This window comes from Anomaloglossus baeobatrachus, chromosome 1 (genome assembly GCF_048569485.1).
Source record: "Anomaloglossus baeobatrachus isolate aAnoBae1 chromosome 1, aAnoBae1.hap1, whole genome shotgun sequence".
NCBI lineage: Eukaryota > Metazoa > Chordata > Amphibia > Anura > Aromobatidae > Anomaloglossus > Anomaloglossus baeobatrachus.
The window spans coordinates 168,246,203-168,265,472 of record NC_134353.1 but is presented as its reverse complement, the minus strand read 5'-3'; the positions used below and the strand labels follow the sequence as shown (position 1 = coordinate 168,265,472).

General features: G+C 42.7%; 1 protein-coding gene across 2 annotated transcripts in view; it reads right to left on the bottom strand.

Annotated features, from left to right (window-relative positions):
* HPGD (15-hydroxyprostaglandin dehydrogenase) overlaps window positions 1-19,270 on the bottom strand; it is a 132,120-nt gene that overhangs the window by 90,090 nt on the left and 22,760 nt on the right. For both annotated transcript variants that reach the window (XM_075347196.1, XM_075347195.1), the window contains exons 2-3: window positions 5,779-5,902; window positions 73-179 (exon numbers count right to left, since the gene is read on the bottom strand). In XM_075347196.1, coding sequence (XP_075203311.1) covers window positions 73-179; window positions 5,779-5,902 — 231 coding nt within the window. The remainder of the gene's footprint in view (window positions 1-72; window positions 180-5,778; window positions 5,903-19,270) is intronic.

Genomic DNA, 19,270 nt, shown 5'->3' with positions numbered 1-19,270 from the left:
GACCTTTTCTAGTTTTTGGGCTTCGCAGTTTAATAGTCCAGCTTCATTCATAAAGTGCAGCACACAACTTACCAAGTTAACTTCAATAGTCTTCTCCCAGTCTTTTTCATTGTTTACTCCAGCATTGTTCACCAGGATGTCCAGTCTTCCAAAATGTTCCATGGTTTTCTGAAATGCATCTAGAATAGAAAAAATAGCACATGAAAAAAAAATCTAACTTCTATGAAGATCTAGATGGATTATATGACACATGTACATAATTATATGCTTGCCAATGCCACTTAAAGGGAACCGGTCAAAACAATTTGGTGACTATAAGCTGCAGACAGCACCAGTGACCCCTTATACACAGCATTCAAATATGCTGTATATAATAGCCCAGGCCGCTCTGTATAACATAAAAACACTTTTATAATAATCACGTAAGGGTAGTCCGGTCCAATGGGTGTCGCTGGTCTCCAGTCTGGCACCTCCTCTCTGCAGTGATTACTGTCCTCCTATCCCGCCCAGTGTGAATGATGCATGCTAAGTCTTCCACACTGTCCGGCATTGCAATACAGCGCATGCACACTTTGATTTGCTCTTGTGATTCCATATCACAGTACTATATTGCGCTAGCGCTAGGAAAGGGTATAGATCGCATGCGCACTACAATACTTTGATCTGCCCTGAGCAGGGGGGATCAAAGTGTGCCTGCGCAGGACCGCAATGCTGGCCGGTGTGGAAGATGTAAATCGTGTCATCCACGCTGGGTGGGATAGAAATGGATGGCGATTGCAGCAGAGAGGAGGTACCAAACCGGAGAGCAGCATTATAAAGAAGGGGGTATGAGGGCACTAAGGCAGTGTGAGTGGGATCATGCGAATGCACACCTGAAGGTAGAACAAGTGAGAAAAGAGAGTGTGCTATGAAGGAGATCACCAGAACAATAATAGCAAAAAATACACAAATTTTTATTGTAGAAAAAAGACATAAAGTGCAAAAAATAGCAGGGGTTTGCTATAATGCAGCACAAAACCCTAAAGCTATCCACCTCAAAAATGTAGACCATGTGCTGTGATCACTAATAACCAACAATAATACATAATGGTACAATTAATGAAGGAACTGCCTATTACAGAGGTATGCAAAAATAACCATGCAAAAAAACCCTCAGATATAAATATCAATCCTGCCAGAATAACAAAGCAGGATTAAAGCATGTAAGAAATACCTATAAGGTGGAATAAAGCATGCATAAGCACAAAAATGCATGCAAAACGCTGTGATCCTTACCAGGGTCACAAGTAAAGAAAGACCATGCAAGATAGTTCCTTAAAGGCCCTAACGTTGTCGTTGGGGTCATGGAATTTGTGATGCACATCCCGCCTTGTTAGCGACGTCGTTGTGTGTGACACGTACGAACGACCGCTAACGATCACAAATACTCACCAAATCGTTGATCGATGACACGTCGTTCAAATCCCAAATATTGTTGATGTGCTGGACGCAGGTTGTTCATCGTTGCTGAGGCAGCACACATCGCTACGTATGACACCCCAGGAATGACGAAGAACACCGTACCTACGTCCTCTGGCAACGAGGTGAGCGTCACTTTCCTGCGGCTGCTCTCCGCCTCTACGCTTCAATTGGACGGCTGCCGTGTGACATCATTCTGATGCCGCACGAACCGCCCCCTTAGAAAAGAAGCAGTTCGCCGGCCACAGCGATGTCGTTAGGCAGGTAAGTACGTGTGACTGGGATTAGCGATATTGAGCCCCACAAGCAGCGATTTGCCCATGACGCACAAACGACGGGAGCGGGTGCTTTCACGAGCGACATCGCTAGTGATGTCACTGCGTGTAAAGCTCTCTTAAGGCATGGAGAGTAGTAATGGAATTGCAGTCATGGTGGAGAAGGATATGCAAAAGAAGAATGCTGCGGAGACACCATCACATGTTTCTCAACACTGGCAGTCTTCGACTAGGCATTGCTCCCACTAGCCAGTTTCCTACTCCACACTGATGAGGGGCAAATGCCCCAAAACTGCTGTCTGTGGATGGATACCATGTTTTGGTATAGGCGGTTTCCTTGACTGGAGACTGCCCTTCCCATGGTTGTTCCTTTCCAGTGAAAGACCTGACTAGTTTCCTGCCAGCATTGAGAAACATATGATGGTGTCTCCGTGGCATTCTTGTTTTGCATATTTTCCCAGGGGGCCTTGTTCTAGTGTCACTGCGGTGAGAAACACGTGAAGGTGTCTCCGCGGTGTTGGATATTGATCTCCCTGAGGTCAGCCATCCTTACCTATGTAGTCTTCTACTAGGCATTGCTCCCACTAGCCAGTTTCCTACTCCACACTGATGAGGGGCAAGTACCCCGAGACAGCTGTCTGTAGATGGATACCATGTTTTGGTATAGGCGGTTTCCTTGACTGGAGACTGCCCTTCGCGTGGTTGTTCCTTTCCAGTGAAAGACCTGACTAGTTTCCTGCCAGCATTGAGAAACATATGATGGTGTCTCCGTGGCATTCTTGTTTTGCATATTTTCCCAGGGGGTCTTGTTCTAGTGTCACTGCGGTGAGAAACACTTGAAGGTGTCTCCGCGGTGTTGGATATTGATCTCCCTGAGGTCAGCCATCGTTACCTATGTAGTCTTCTACTAGGCATTGCTCCCACTAGCCAGTTTCCTAGTCTACACTGATGAGGGGCAAATGCCCCAAAACTGCTGTCTGTGGATGGATACCATGTTTTGGTATAGGCGGTTTCCTTGACTGGAGACTGCCCTTCCCATGGTTGTTCCTTTCCAGTGAAAGACCTGACTAGTTTCCTGCCAGCATTGAGAAACATATGATGGTGTCTCCGTGGCATTCTTGTTTTGCATATTTTCCCAGGGGGCCTTGTTCTAGTGTCACTGCGGTGAGAAACACGTGAAGGTGTCTCCGCGGTGTTGGATATTGATCTCCCTGAGGTCAGCCATCCTTACCTATGTAGTCTTCTACTAGGCATTGCTCCCACTAGCCAGTTTCCTACTCCACACTGATGAGGGGCAAGTACCCCGAGACAGCTGTCTGTAGATGGATACCATGTTTTGGTATAGGCGGTTTCCTTGACTGGAGACTGCCCTTCGCATGGTTGTTCCTTTCCAGTGAAAGACCTGACTAGTTTCCTGCCAGCATTGAGAAACATATGATGGTGTCTCCGTGGCATTCTTGTTTTGCATATTTTCCCAGGGGGTCTTGTTCTAGTGTCACTGCGGTGAGAAACACTTGAAGGTGTCTCCGCGGTGTTGGATATTGATCTCCCTGAGGTCAGCCATCGTTACCTATGTAGTCTTCTACTAGGCATTGCTCCCACTAGCCAGTTTCCTAGTCTACACTGATGAGGGGCAAATACCCCGAAACAGCTGTCTGTGGATGGATACCATGTTTTGGTATAGGCGGTTTCCTTGACTGGAGACTGTCCTTCCCATGGTTGCTCCTTCCCAGTGAAAGACCTGGCTAGTTTCCTGCCAGCGTTGAGAAACACGTGATGGTGTTTCCGCGGCATTCTTGTTTTGCATATTTTCCCAGGGGGCCTTGTTCTAGTGTCACTGCATTGAGAAACACATGATGGTGTCTCCGCGGTGTTGGATGTTGATCTCCCCGAGGTCAACCATCCTTATCTATGTAGTCTTCTACTAGGCATTGCTCCCACTAGCTAGTTTCCTACTCCACACTGATGAGGGGCAAGTACCCCGAGACAGCTGTCTGTAGATGGATACCATGTTTTGGTATAGGCAGTTTCTTTGACTGGAGACTGCCCTACCCGTGGTTGTTCCTTGCCGGTGAAAAACCTGGCTTTTTTCCTGCCAGCGTTGAGAAACATGTGATGGTGTCTCCGTGGCATTCTTGTTTTGCATATTTTCCCAGGGGGCCTTGTTCTAGTGTCACTGCGTTGAGAAACATGTGATGGTGTCTCCGCGGTGTTGGATGTTGATCTCCCCGAGGTAAACCATCCTTACTTATGTATGGTGGAGGAGGAGACCCAAAAATGGTGATCGCAGCAGAGAGGATGCACCAAACCGGAGAGCAGTGACACCCATCGGATCAGACTGCCCCTTAGGTGAGTATTTTAAAAGTGTTTTTATGTTATACAATGTGGCTTGTGCTCTTATATCCTGCATATTAGAATGCTGTATATAAGAGCTCACTGGTGGTGGCCACAGCTTAAAGGGGCCAAATCTGGTGACAGGTTCCCTTTAAAGCATCACTGCAGTGTTGGTAATTTTTCACTTCTGGAGTGTCACTTTAAATATAAGTCCCCTGTTTTACAGATGTTGCCCTGTAAATCTGCACTCAGAGAGAGGTAGTAGAACGGGGCTTTAAAGAACCGCGCCAAGGATCCCAGATGTAATCTTGAATTAATGTAAACTTTTTATTTTGGCACAGGTCTACGCGTTTCAGGAGGCTCAGCTCCCTTCCTCAGGACCAGCAGGCACAAGATACATCAAATCTACAGAAGTATATGTGTACAAACCATATATACCCAGTATAACATCAGAGAACCGCCCTCAAAAAGAAAAAAATCGGCGGGAAAAACACTTCTATAGCTGCATAGTGTGACGTAATGCAATGAAAAACAAAAGAAATTAACCTGTGTCCATTGAAACAGTATCAATGCCATTAAAATTAGAAGCCATCTTAGACAATCTTTGATACAGATATACATATATATGTATGTTTATTTTTATTCAGTAACGACACAATTATTTGTTTTTATGAATTTTATTTTTATTTTTTATTGATTGCGATGTTCATTTAATTTTAATCAAAATGCTGTGGAGAGAAAAGCGCACATAGGGTCTTATCTGGCAAACAATGCAGGCTTAGAAAATGAAAACAGGTGCTCACCTATGGAAGTTGTGACAGGCACAACTCCTATGTATGCAGTAAATGGTCAAGCAGCAGCCCCGATGATGCAACAGGGAATCATGAATGGATAAGAAAGTCGGGTTTAACACTGCGCTAAAACCATGAAGCCAAACGATGTGATGAATTCTTTGCTATATTTAGCAAAATATAGCAAAGAATTCATCACATCGTTTGGCTTCATGGTTTTAGCGCAGTGTTAAACCCGACTTTCTTATCCATTCATGATTCCCCATTTAATTTTAATGGCATTGATACTGTTTCAATGGACACAGGTTAATTTCTTTTGTTTTTCATTGCATTACGTCACACTATGCAGCTATAGAAGTGTTTTTAATTGGTTAATTGGCTCACAGCTTGGAGTAGGACAACATGTATAAAAAAGTATCATATGATCAAAATACTCATTTGCCTAATAATTCTGCACACAGTGTATATATCTACGTCCTTCTCCTCTCTGTCGATATCTACGTCCTTCTCCTCTCTGTACATATCTACGTCCTTCTCCTCTCTCTCGATATGTACGTCCTTGTCATCTCTGTGCATATGTACGTCCTTCTCCTCTCTGTAATTATGTTACTTTAGGGCTTAGTGTACCTACATCATATCTACTTTGTGTGTCTGATACATATGTGTGATTTTCCCATCAAGAAAGTAAACTGTACATCCCTCGGAGAAGCCTGGTTGTTCCTTTGAAGTGTTCTCCCATTTTAGTAATTTGCTAACATATTTTAGTACACCCAGAGAGGGCATTTTTACTGTGATTTTCTGTCTTTCATATATCCATTGCTGATAATTCTAATTGCCAGTTTAGTATTCTCTGCACTCTGATCTGTTGTTGCAGGGTCCGGAAGATTCCTCTTACACCTCCTCCTCACACTTATCTTTACCTCTCAGCTGTTCTTGGTCAGTGACATCACACTGGATAAACAATGTCCTGTTACTTCCAAACTGCTCGTCAAGGGAAGCTTTACACTGCTCACCCGCTATACGATTTTGGTCCACCATTGCCAACTAGAGAAAATAGCATACAAAGACACATGAGTAATTCTACAACATGAATACATGAATGCTTGGTTTTCATTACATCGGTAGGTGTGATCCTTGTATCGGCCGGAGCAGCACCCAAGATATGGAAAAGTGTCAGGGAACATTAAGTATCAGCACATTTCTAGGAGATCAATATTCATCTCACCAACATAAACAGTGCAGGTATTACGACGGTAAATATGGTAGCATACACTAGTATCAATCACATTTTGAGCCACAATTAAAATAAAGAAACTAATCACTGCCAACTTTTAGGTCTTTTTCACAGAAAATAAACTAATTTCAGACTATTATATGCCCAGGCCAGATGTATATTGGATTATGACCTTTGTAGTAATCCCACTATTAATGTGTATGATCATACAGAATACAAATAAGTATAACATAGGCTAAAATCAGAAGTACCAAATGTCATGGTGCTCAAATAAACGTGGTGTGAAATATACAGAACCTCTACCACTATACAAAGCAAAGATAATATAGTGTACTGTGCCCAAAAAGCAGTGCCTACATACAGTGCCTTGAAAAATTATTCATACCCCATGAACTTTTCCACATTTTTTCATGTTACACTCACATTAATGTGTTTTACTGGGATGTTATGTGATATAACAACACAAAGTAGCAAGTCTTTGTGAAGTGTAAAGGAAATGATACATGACAAATGGTTTTCTAAATATTTTTAAAATCTAAATTTGAAAGTTGTGATGTGCATTTGTATTAACCCTCCGAGTCAATACTTTGTAGGACCACCTTTTGTTGCAATTACTACTGCAAGTCTTTGGGGTATTTGTCCATCAGCTAACACATCTAGAAAGAAGAGGGCACCACAGCAGGTAATCAGGATAAATCCAAATAACACACCAAAAAATAGTAGCATACCAAGAGAGAAAAAGTGGTGTGCAATAATTTGGGATCACCGGTAAGTTTTCATGAGACAAACATATTTTATTTGATCATAAATATGTTTGTCTTATGATAACTTACCAGCAGAATCAGACTGGCTACCAAAGGAACCGCCAGTAATACCAGTCCTAGCTGCGGTCACCTGGATTGAACTCCGGAGCTCTCACCTGAGCTCCAGAGTGCAGCCTGGACTGAAATCAGGGTTTGCAAGACTGAACCGCGAGCACCAACTGATTCCCCGGCGTTTGCGGTTCAGTTCATGACAGCTGCGGACAGGCCAGGCTGAACTCCAAAGTTCTCAACTGAGCTCCGGAGTTCAGCCTGGCCTGTCCACAGCAGTGACATGAACTGAACCACAATCACCGTGGAATCATTCGGCGCTCACGGTTCAGTCCTGCAAACCCTGAGTTCAGTCCAGTCTGCACTTCAGAGCTCAAGTGAGAGCTCCTGAGTTCAATCCAGGTAACCGCAGCCAGGACTGGTATTACTGGCATTTCCTCCAGTAGCCAGTCCGACACTGCTTACCGGTGATTCCAAATTATTGCACACCACTTTTTCTCTCTTGGTTTGCCACATCTAGAGGCTGACATTTTTGCCCATCTTTGTTTGCAAACTAGAGCTAGCTCAGTGAGATTGATCTCTCTCTAGGCCACGTCCACATGTTAAGTATTTGATGAGTTTTTTACCTCAGAATTTGTAAGACAAAATCAGGAGTAGGTAATAAATACAGGAGTGATGCTCGTGTTTCTATTATACTTTTCGTCTGATTGTTCCACCTTTGGTTTTGGCTACAAATACTGAGGTAAAAAATTCACCAAATATTCAATGCGTGAACATGGTTTTATACTTCACAAACACTTGGTACTTTGTGTTGGTATATAACCAGTGGCGTAACTTGAAATCCAAGGGCCCCAATACAAAAAGCTCCAGAAGCCCCCCCCCCCCCAATTATTGCAAGTCTTTAAGAGCACTAGTCTTTTCATAGAGGCCAAAAATACTTTTGGGGCCTCCTAGGCTCCAGGGCCCGGGTGCGATTGCAATCCCTGCACCTATTATAGTTACGGCCCTGCATACCAAACAAAATACCAATAAAATGTAGTTAAGTTTTTGCTTGTAATGTGAAAATATATGGAAACTTTCATGGGATATGAATACTTTTACAGGGCACTATGAATATGGTGAATATGGTGCTCAAGTAAAACTGACATACAGTAACTATATGAGAGCTCCAAACATTAAGTGGTTTAATAATAGTGCTATAAATGTCTAAGTGAAACATATATTCCATTAATATTAAAATATCAACATTATTTTTAAAAACTTAAGTTTAATGTACTTAGGCCTGATTCAGACGATCCTGTCGCACGATCGTCTTCTGAGTTTTTCATGGATACAAACCTATTGTAGTCTTTGGGGCTGTTCACATGTCCATGTTCTTTAATGGACTGTGTGTCAGCAAAACTCATAGAGGCATGTCTGGTTCTTTTTCCAGCAGCATGAATGAAAAGTGACAATAGAAGTTTATGGGTCCATGAAAATCACGGAGAACTCAGGGATGGACAGATGAGAGGATGTCTACTGTCCATGGTTAACCATGCAAAAGATAGGAGAATCTTAGACATTAGTGAAAACACTGATAACACATTGACCAACCAGTGACGATACTGATACCATTTTATTGCATACGGAAAAAACACCAGTATCTGAATGAGACCTCAAAAATTGTCATCCTCACTTTTGTACAAACATGTCAGCAAAAATAGTTTAATTTCCGGAATGTAATGGTCTAATCAGTGACTAATAGATACTACATGTTCCCTGTTATTTTATTTTTGTTGAGTTGCACAAGACGAACACAAGATGTTTGCTGATGACATGTCCTCCTGCACATATCACTTATTTAGAATTGCAGGAGGACCGAATCATACTTGGAAGCGCTCCACCACCGCACCTGCAGAAGCTTACAAACATTGATGCTCGGAATTTATTAGCACAGACAAGACCATATAATTCTTCCTACTAATGAAGATAACTGGTTCTTCCAGTAGGATTCCTAAGCTTCAGCACAACATTGTCTATTTATAGTGTACATGAAATATGTTCTTCACAAAATAGTTTATACTGGATATTTATAACAAAAAAGGAAGAAATGAACACATTAAAAAGGAAAGCGATAAAACTGAAAACCCCAACTGATATCTTTAGCTACAAACATTATTTTTTACAAGATTTGGCCAAAATGCCTGAATTAAAGCAAATTAGATTGTGATTGTGCCTGGAAAAAATAACTTGTGTGAATGATGGTAATCTCTATGCAATACTGCCCAACATGCTGGCACTATACTGTATATTGTATGTAATACTAAATATATAAAATAAATGTATACCATCAATCTAGTATAGATCACATTAATATATTACAGGCCAATAATCACTTAGAATCTCCTTCCCCCTACATTCCCTGACACCATTAGGTATGACTTGAGCTTTAGTGGATTTGGCCCAACTATATAGAGTCATGGCTGAAAGTGTTGGCAGACTTAAAGGGAACCTGTCAGGTAATTTATGTGTTCGAACCTAGTAGCAGTGTTATGTGTGTGCTAGTAACCCCTTCCTACCCATCCCTGTGTTGTAATATTGTGTAATGTGCATGTATAAAAATATGTTTTATTACTTATGTGTACTCTGTGTAAATGAGCAGGAGCTCTAGCCCAATGAGCATCGCATTGCCCTGTGGGCGTTTGCATGTTACCATGGATTTCCTTGAGCGACGTCCCGTCACTCCTTGAGATCCCGCATGTGCGCACTTACCATTCCCGCTGCTTTGTTATCTGGGTGCTTGCTTCTCGTCTTAAGACGTGCACTGCACATGCTCAGAAGACTCCTGCGGTTCCTGTCATTCACAGAGTGCGTCTGAAGACGAGAAGCAAGCACCCAGGTAACAAGGCTGCGGGAATGGTAAGTGAGCTCGTCTGGGATCTCTAGGAGCTGACGGTGACGTCTCTCGAGTAAATTCATGGTATCACGCCCACAGGGGCATGATACAACGGAAAACATGCAAACGCCCACAGGGCAATGCAACACCCATGGGGCTAGAGCCCCTGCTCATTTACATAGGGAACACGTAAGTAATAAAACCTATTTTTATACATGCACATTATACACTATTACAACACAGGGATGGGTAGGAAGGGGTTACTAGGCCACACATTACCCTGCTACTAGGTTAGAACACATAAATTACCTGACAGGTTCCCTTTAAAATTGTTTCAGAAAATGAAGTATCTCTACCAGAAAATTATTGCAATTAAACATTTTTTCATCCAATTTTTTTTTCCTTTCTGGTGTTTATTGGAACAACAACAACAAAAAAGAAAACAGAGAAAAAAGGAAAATTGGACATAATTTCACACAAAACCCTAAAAATGGGACAGACAAAATTGTTGGCGCCTTTCTAATATTGTATATAAACAACTTTTGTTTCAAGCATGTAATGCTCATTCAAACTCACAAATGGCAAGTAATAGGTGTGGGCAATATGAAAACACACTTGAAACCAGATAAAAATGGGAGAAATTGACTTTGCATTGTGTCTGTGTGTACCACATTAAGCATGGAGAAAAGAAAGAGCAGAGAGAACTATTTGAAGATTTGAGAACCAAAATTGTTAAAAAATATCATCAGTTTCAAGTTTACAAGTTCATCTCCAGAGATCTTGATGGTACTTTGTCCATGGTGCTTAACATAATCAAGAAGTTTGCTACCCATGGCACTGTAGTTAATCTCATTGGAGGTGGGCGATAGAGAAAGGTTGAAATGCAGGATAGTCCAGATGGTGGATAAGTAGCCCCAATAAAGCTGTGCTGCAGTCTCAGGGTACATCAGTATCAGCACAAACTATCTGTCTACATTTGAATGAAATAAAATGCTATGGCAAGAGACCCAGGAGGACCCCACTGCTGACAGGCATAAAACTGCTAGACAGCAGCTTGTGAAAATGTAGAAACAAGATAGAGCCTTTTGGTCAATCATATCATTTTACTTTTTTATCAAAAACTGAATGAGACCTACAAAGAAAAGAACACAGTACCTACAATCAAATATGGTGGAGGTTTAAAGATGTCTTGAGGTTGTTTTTCTGCCCCTGGCACTGGATGTCTTGACTGTGTGCAAGGCATCATGACATTTAATTACTAAAGTATTTTGGGTTGCAATGTAGTTCCCAGTGTCAGAAATCTGTCTTTGTATACTAGGTCATGTGTCTTCCAGCAGGACAATGACCTTAAACATATTTCAAGAAGCACCAAGAAATGGATGTAAAGAAATCGCTGGAGAGTTCTGAAAGTGCCAGCAATGAGTCTGGATATAAACCCCATTGAACACTTGTGGAAAGATCTTAAAATCTGTTGGGAGAAGGCACGCTTCAAATATGAGAGACCTGGAGCAGTTTGCAAAAGATACTAAACACACTCTTGCAAAGTCTTGTGGTAAGGCTTTATGAAAACATGCTGTACACTGTGAAAGATGAAACCAATGACAGCAGATAAAAAAGCAAGTCAATTGCAAACTTGCTTATTTTCATTCTAACTAATTAAAGCAAGTTAATAACTTGAGAATACCTCTTTAAGACCACAGTGCTTTAAACTACCCCTCTTATTCAAAGAACGTTTTCATTGCACTGAAAATTGTAACGTAATGATGTAATATACTGCATTGGTAAATTAATTACACTAGGGTATGAGCAATGCATGAAAATGGTATTCTCAATTAATTTCTGGTCATTAAGAATTCAACAAAACATTGAATTTTGAAACACAAATGGCAAGGACCTTGTAAACTTTTCCTAATAAGGAACGTGATATAATTACTTGCTCAGAGGAAAAGTCAAAGGCCCTGGTTCATTAAGACTGGTATTTTGTATATCAGTCTTATTGAGGAGTGTGCAGGATTAGATACGCTGGATTCATTAATTAGTGCACACTACTTAAAGGGACTCTGCCAGCACAAAATGACTGTTCAATCCAAGTACAGGCTCTTGGCGCATCATGGTGTGGCCAAACCTTTACGTGCACCTACCCACCTGCTTTTTGTCACTTTTCCACTTGTGCATCTTGGACCCAAAAAGGGGACTGTTAGCTGCAATATAAATTTTGAGTGTGCTAAGCTGTTGGTATGCTGATTGACCGCTCAGTTGTCCAACCTAGTTCAGAGGTGTGCTGAAGTGCTGATATGTTCGGTGACAGATCAGCTGTCCAATCTGAGACTGGGTGGTGCTGGGTTTTCCAGCTGTGACCTGCTCGGTTTGATTGCCTATCTATTTAGCTGTAAATTCTGATTGGCGTGAACTCGGTCAAGGTGGGGTGCTGGTAGAGGGGATGATAATCCCACGTAATCAATGTCTCAAAAATCATCACACTCTCAGATGTAATTAGCAATGGTGTTGAAAATGTATTAACAAACATGTGGAACAAATAGTAGGTGATGCCAAAAATAAGCAACAAAACAACGTTTTGACCCTGATGGGTGCTGTTCACGCTGTAACTCAGGTATGCTATGCAGAGGGCGCTCCAGCTCCCACATCTATCTGGAGTAATCAGCATTAAGCACCTTGCAGGTCTTGGTTAATTCAGCGCATCAGTGCTTATTTGTGGCTAGGTTCCTTTTGTGAGTCAGTCACAGAGATGGATCCGCCATCTCTGTGACTGACTCAGGAGCGGGAGCGCAGATCTTCACTAAGATTACATAAGCAAAAAGGAACCTAGCAACATTCAAGCGTTGATGAGCTGAATTAACCGAGACCTTGAAGGTGCGTAATACTGATTTCTCCAGATGGATGTAGGCGCAGGAGCACCCTCTGCAGAGCATACCTGAGCGATAGCAGGAACAGGACCCATCAGGGTCGAAACGTTTTGTCACTTATTCCCAGCATCACCTACTATTTGTTCCACATTTTTGTTAATAAAGTTTGAACACCATTGAAAATTATATCTGAGATTGCGGTGATTTTTGAGACATATCTATTTAGCTGAGCAGTCAGTCCCAGTACACTGCCAGTCTTAGTCTTCTGCTCAGTTGTCCTAGCTGACCTTTTGTATCTGTGCTCTGGGAATTGATCTTTTGCTCCATGCTCATTGACTTTGTTTGACCTTCCTTTTGGCTTGTACCTATGCGCTGATCTACTTCCCCCAGGTATTCTGACTTCAGACCGAGACCTTACTACACCTCTACCTATCCCCTTAATCTTGACATGCTCTCCTAGTACCTGATCCCGGAATGTTTGACTATCCTGCCTCATGACTTTTCTGTGTAGTGACCAATGTCAAACTTGTTTTCATCTACCTCCAAACTTCTCTGGTTCTATGAAGCCAGTGCTATTTAATAGAAGCAGTGGGGGGGGAGACCAGAGATAGATGAAAAATAATTAGGTGGAAAGGTGCACATAACCGTTTGGCCCAGCCATGATGCACCAAGCACCTGTGCTTGGTTTGAACAGTCATTTGTGCTCACAAAGTCCTATTAATCAACTCAGTGTATCTATCAGTGATGTGCGCTTCGTCAGATATGTTACCCCAGTTAGAGCCTGGTATAACATTTTTTGGTATAAGAAACTCTGCCAATTTGACTAGTGGGCATAGCCATGTTTCTCCTCGGCTTCAACCCAGCTCTGCCTAAACCTACTGTTAAAATGTCACAAAATGTTGTGCAACTTAAAAAATTTGGCAACTTTTCAAAGTATTTAAACAAATTAATGTAATTTCTTTGAAAGTCTTAAGCCTTTTGGACTCTTCTCCCGACAGTTATGGTTTATGCAACATGGCTATGCAAGGACACGTGAAATAATTACTCATCCAGGTAATACATACAAGAGCGCTTAACTAACATGATGTAATAGTTATTCATCCACTAATGCTTGCATCCTGTCCTGCCAACAACAAATGAGCAAAAGGCTATATATCTCACTAGAGCTCTATATTATAAATGTATTAAGAGACTCCCAGGTCTACATACAACACACGGGGTGTGATTAGCTTCAAAAACTCAAGTCAGCCTAGTCGTGTACAATATGTACATCCCGTCAACTCAATTAAAGGCATTCCTCATATTTATCTTATGACACACGTCTCCATACACAAGATAAATATCTCTCCGATGTCTCAGTGTATTTCGCTCGTAAACAATGGCTTTGTGCCAGCTGTGTATCTTTGTTGTCTCCTGACTTGGTCGTGTTGTTCTCCAGTTTCTCATAACTATCAGATAAGTCCACATTCCTTCCTGCAGCTTATTCTTGTCTTGAGGGCTCAGCATTTTGTACTAGCATGCTTCCAGATGTGATAACATGAAGATGACATATATTTACTTATGCAAAAGGAAGCATAATTCACTGTGTGCAATGTTTGCTCTTTTAGCTTATATCTGAGTAGTTCAGCTCCAAAGAATTTTCAGACTCACCAAACTTCCTCCACTTCTCTGAGGACTGTGCCATGTGGACTGGTTTAGTAAATGCTTGCCTTTTGGTTAACAGAAGTTACCAATTCCTATAACTAGTTCAGTTTATTTTTGTGTTTTAACACCATTTTTGCTGAATCTAGGGTACATTCACATTGACGCCTGGTCCCTTAAAGAGCCAGATTGCATTTTAGTCCATCTTGTCCAATTAATCCTTAGTTGACCCAGGATACTTAAGGAATACTTTCCGAATACTTACGGTATCTATGCAGAATGGTACTTTTGGTCCTGTTCAAAGTGTACCTGTGTAAAGGTGTATTTCAGTACGATCTTTAAGTTAATAGAAGGTCTATATCCTGACCACTACTCCAAACTGCTGCTAGTCCTGCCCAAATGATTGTCCCCATGAGTGAACTTTGCATCCCTTGACCTTCTGCATGACAGCTTTATTGATTGAACTCTGTATGCCTTGATCTGTAATGCCTGGCAGCGCTTTACAGATCTCATCTTGACTCTACTTCCTGTTATCCATCATGTGTCAATTCTTCCTAATGTGTCTACTCAGAGTTTAGATAACAACACAGAGCCATGTGTGATGCCCATGAGGCTACCGTCGCCACAGAGGTACTGCACCTCAGCCAGATGTGTGGTGCCCCTTTCAGGGTAAGAAGGGGGCCATCTACCGCTTCACGTAGCAAAAACCTGCAGACACCCAATTGTTAGCTCACACATAAGATTAGGGCTGGGGCAGGTCCCATTAATGCTCATCGACCAGTAGGCTGGTTATAGCACTTAAGCCACGTGCACTCTTTCTGGAACCAGCCTGTGGTGGAGCTTGGTGGGTGAGGTGTCTGGGGTAAATGGGCAGAGCTAAGTTTGAAAGTTGACAGTTGACAATTGACAGAGTCAGTCAGGAGCGGGGAGGAGACAGACTAGGGGTCAAGACACTGGGGGTCTTCCTCGACCCTTGGTGACGCTGAAGAGAGAATCCCAGAGACTTAGGGGAGGGGTGTCAGACTCTCCTATAGTCTTGTTCCACAAGCAACATCCCAAAGTGGAGGGTCCCGGGCCCTAGGCTAGAAAAAGACTTTATGACTTTCTGATAACACGGAGGCCAGGGTGGCTGTACGCACCTTTGGGCCACAAGCAACATACGAATCCGCTAGAAGGGGCTCATAGAGGATCAGGGAGCCAAATAAGCAGAAGTCCCTTTAGAGGTCCACGACCCCTGGCTCAGGGCACTGTGTGTGAAGGCGCAGGACTGGCGTGAGAGAGTCAGCGCAGACGAGACGACCAGGAAAGGCAAACGAAGACAAACCGGTACTGGCCTCAGACTTACTCAGGATCGGTGGATGCCCATCACTGGGGATCCCAGCATACCATGGGTGGACTAAGCTGGCTGTCAATATAAAAAGAGATCAAGAAATACAGCCGTACAAAACACCCGAGGGGAGCAAGGAACTTGCATCACCAAAGTGTGGTATATGGGTGGATGGGCTGAGTAGATGTAGTGAGACCCACGGATGAAATGACATAAAGCACCAAAAAAGTAGAAATTAATTCTACAAAAACCGAATTAAGGTCAAAAAGAATTCATTTATTAGTTACACAAAGGTAAAAAGATACAGTGTTAAGCCACAAGGCAGGAAAACCAAGCAAAAAGACGGTGTCACATGTGAGTAAATACATAATGTGGGGGCAGAGGCTCCATGTAAGACATACAATTTTGTGTGAGCAGGAAAAGAGGGGAGATCAGAGTTCAGTATAGTATTGTGTGGGGGAGGAGATGCCAGTGCACAAAGGTGAAGCATCAAATGGCAGGAGCGCACTGGTATCACATCACGTAACCCACACTACAGCAAGGTTAGAGTTATAAGAAAAATGATGCACAAATTACCTGATCACTGAGGAGACCTGGCCCACATGTGACACTAAAAAAACCCCGACGCGCACGTTTCGGCGTCACCTTCGTCAGGGGCCGAAACGTGCGCGTCGGGGTTTTGGTGTCACATGTGGGCCAGGTCTCCTCAGTGATCAGGTAATTTGTCCATCATTTTTCTTATAACTATAACCTTGCTGTAGTGTGGGTTACGTGATGTGATAGCAGTGCGCTCCTGCCATTTGATGCTTCACCTTTGTGCACTGGCATCTCCTCCCCCACACAATACTATACTGAACTCTGATCTCCCCTCTTTTCCTGCTCACACAAAATTGTATGTCTTACATGGAGCCTCTGCCCCCACATTATGTATTTACTCACATGTGACACCGTCTTTTTGCTTGGTTTTCCTGCCTTGTGGCTTAACACTGTATCTTTTTACTTTTGTGTAACTAATAAATGAATTCTTTTTGACCCTAATTCGGTTTTTGTAGAATTAATTTCTACTTTTTTGGTGCTTTAAGCTGGCTGTCAACCTGGAACTGGTACAGTGAGTAAAAGACTATTATTGCAAAGCCATGGTGTCGTCTCCATTCAACCTGGAACTGGTACCGTGAGTAAAAGACTATTATTGCAAAGCCACGGTGTCGTCTCCATTCCTCCTTGTTCACATCCTGCCCTCATAGAATTTTCATATTTCAAACGGTCGCCCCGGGGTCCCGCTCCACCTGTGGGGAGCAAGATTACCTCAGCTGCGCCATCATCTCCTGCGCTGGGGAATACGCTGCGCAGCGGCGACCCACATAGCCGCAAAACCACAGGTGGCTTCACGAACTTTAAAATCTCTGAAAATACAACTCCCATCATCATCCCCTTTATTATTTAAAAGACACTGCCAGGGTCATGGAGCCGGGCCCCACCACCGCTGACATCCCCGGACTAGTCTGGCCCAGTTCCAAGTATCGCCTAAGGCTCTAGGCCTGGGCATGTCACATGCACCTATTCACACTTGCTTCATTATGTTAGGGGGCACTGGCCAGATTATTTCTATGTAGTATACACTTGGAGGCAGTGATTATTTCTATAGTGAACTGAACAAGCTGTTTTTAATTAGTTCTGAATCCTACTTGCCCTTTAATTTTGAGAACATTTCTCGAAACATGAGCCATAAGGTAGATGCGCCACCAGCACACTTGTACTAGTGGCATATATGCACCACTCGCAATGGAATGCAGAAAAAGGAGAACAATCGAGTGTATATGCAAACAAATTGTTTATTATAGAAAAGACACACGCAAAACAGCAATTAGAGATAGATTAAAAACAACTACCACTGAATAAGGGGGGGCATACAGTGTGACAAGGATGATACAATATAATATATATATTAAGTACATATTAAGTACCAGTAGCCGTGGGAGAGGTGAACAAGTAGTAATATTATATTGGGAAAGCCAAAATAAATATAGTATGGCATAAGACCCAATGTTCACAATCCCAAATAGTCGTGGGAGAGGTAAACTGTTTGAAGGGATTGTTTGGATGGCACAATCAGCAAAATTAGGTAACAAATAGCCGTGGGAGAGAGGGGGAGTATGGGTTATGATATCACACTATAATCGTGGGAGAGGTGAATACATGCAATTGAATAGAGAGTAGTCAACACACCGGGGTGAATAGACACTACCAGCAATCCATTTTACTAAATGTCCCAGTATGCAGAGTAAAAAAAAATGTTTTTGCAGTGCCAGGAAGGGTCCAACCACGACCGGAGTGTATGGAAATACATGTAAAAAACATCATAACCAAGGGCTATAAGGTGCCGAAAAATACTTATAGTTAATGGCCCAAGATGTAAAATATACATGCCAAGAGACCCTTGGAAGGCATGTCATCAAGGGACATAAAGTGCAAATGCATAAAGATAAAGAATCCCAATAACATTAAGAGTATAGTAAAAAAGTACCCACAGGTAAAACCAGCCACTGGCAACAAGTAAGGAATAACAATCACATAATGCACATACCCAGAGAGAAGAAGAGGGATCATGATGGGATAGGCATGGTCACTAGCAAGCCTGGGACCACTGGGATATCAGAGGCTGAGGGCACAACTGGGGTGGACAGGCACAGTCTCTAGTATGGCGAGGGCCACCGATGTAGCTGAGGTCAGAGGCATGGCCGGGGCAGACAGGCACAGTCTCTGGTATGGTCTGGCCGGGACACACAGAAAAATAGTACACTGTAACAAGGCACAGTGGACAGCGGAACCTGACAACTAGCTGGCTAGGGCACAGGAACACTAGCTAACTAACCATGTTGATCAAGCACCTCCCCTAGTGGGAGATGACCTTACAGTGCCTACAAGTAGTATTCAACCCCCTGCAGATTTAGCAGGTTTGATAAGATGCAAATAAGTTAGAGCCTGCAAACTTCAAACAAGAGCAGGATTTATTAACAGATGCATAAATCTTACAAACCAACAAGTTATGTTGCTCAGTTAAATTTTAATAAATTTTCAACATAAAAGTGTGGGTCAATTATTATTCAACCCCTAAGTTTAATATTTTGTGGAATAACCCTTGTTTGCAATAACAGCTAATAATCGTCTTTTGTAAGACCTGATCAGGCCGGCACAGGTCTCTGGAGTTATCTTGGCCCACTTCTCCATGCAGATCTTCTCCAAGTTATCTAGGTTCTTTGGGTGTCTCATGTGGACTTTAATCTTGAGCTCCTTCCACAAACTTTCAATTGGGTTAAGGTCAGGAGACTGACTAGGCCACTGCAACACCTTGATTTTTTCCCTCTTGAACCAGGCCTTGGTTATCTTGTCTGTGTGCTTTGGGTCATCGTCTTGTTGGAAGATGAAATGATGACCCATCTTAAGATCCTTGATGGAGGAGCGGAGGTTCTTGGCCAAAATCTCCAGGTAGGCCGTGCTATCCATCTTCCCATGGATGCGGACCAGATGGCCAGGCCCCTTGGCTGAGAAACAGCCCCACAGCATGATGCTGCCATCACCATGCTTGACTGTAGGGATGGTATTCTTGGGGTCATATGCAGTGCCATCCAGTCTCCAAACGTCACGTGTGTGGTTGGCAC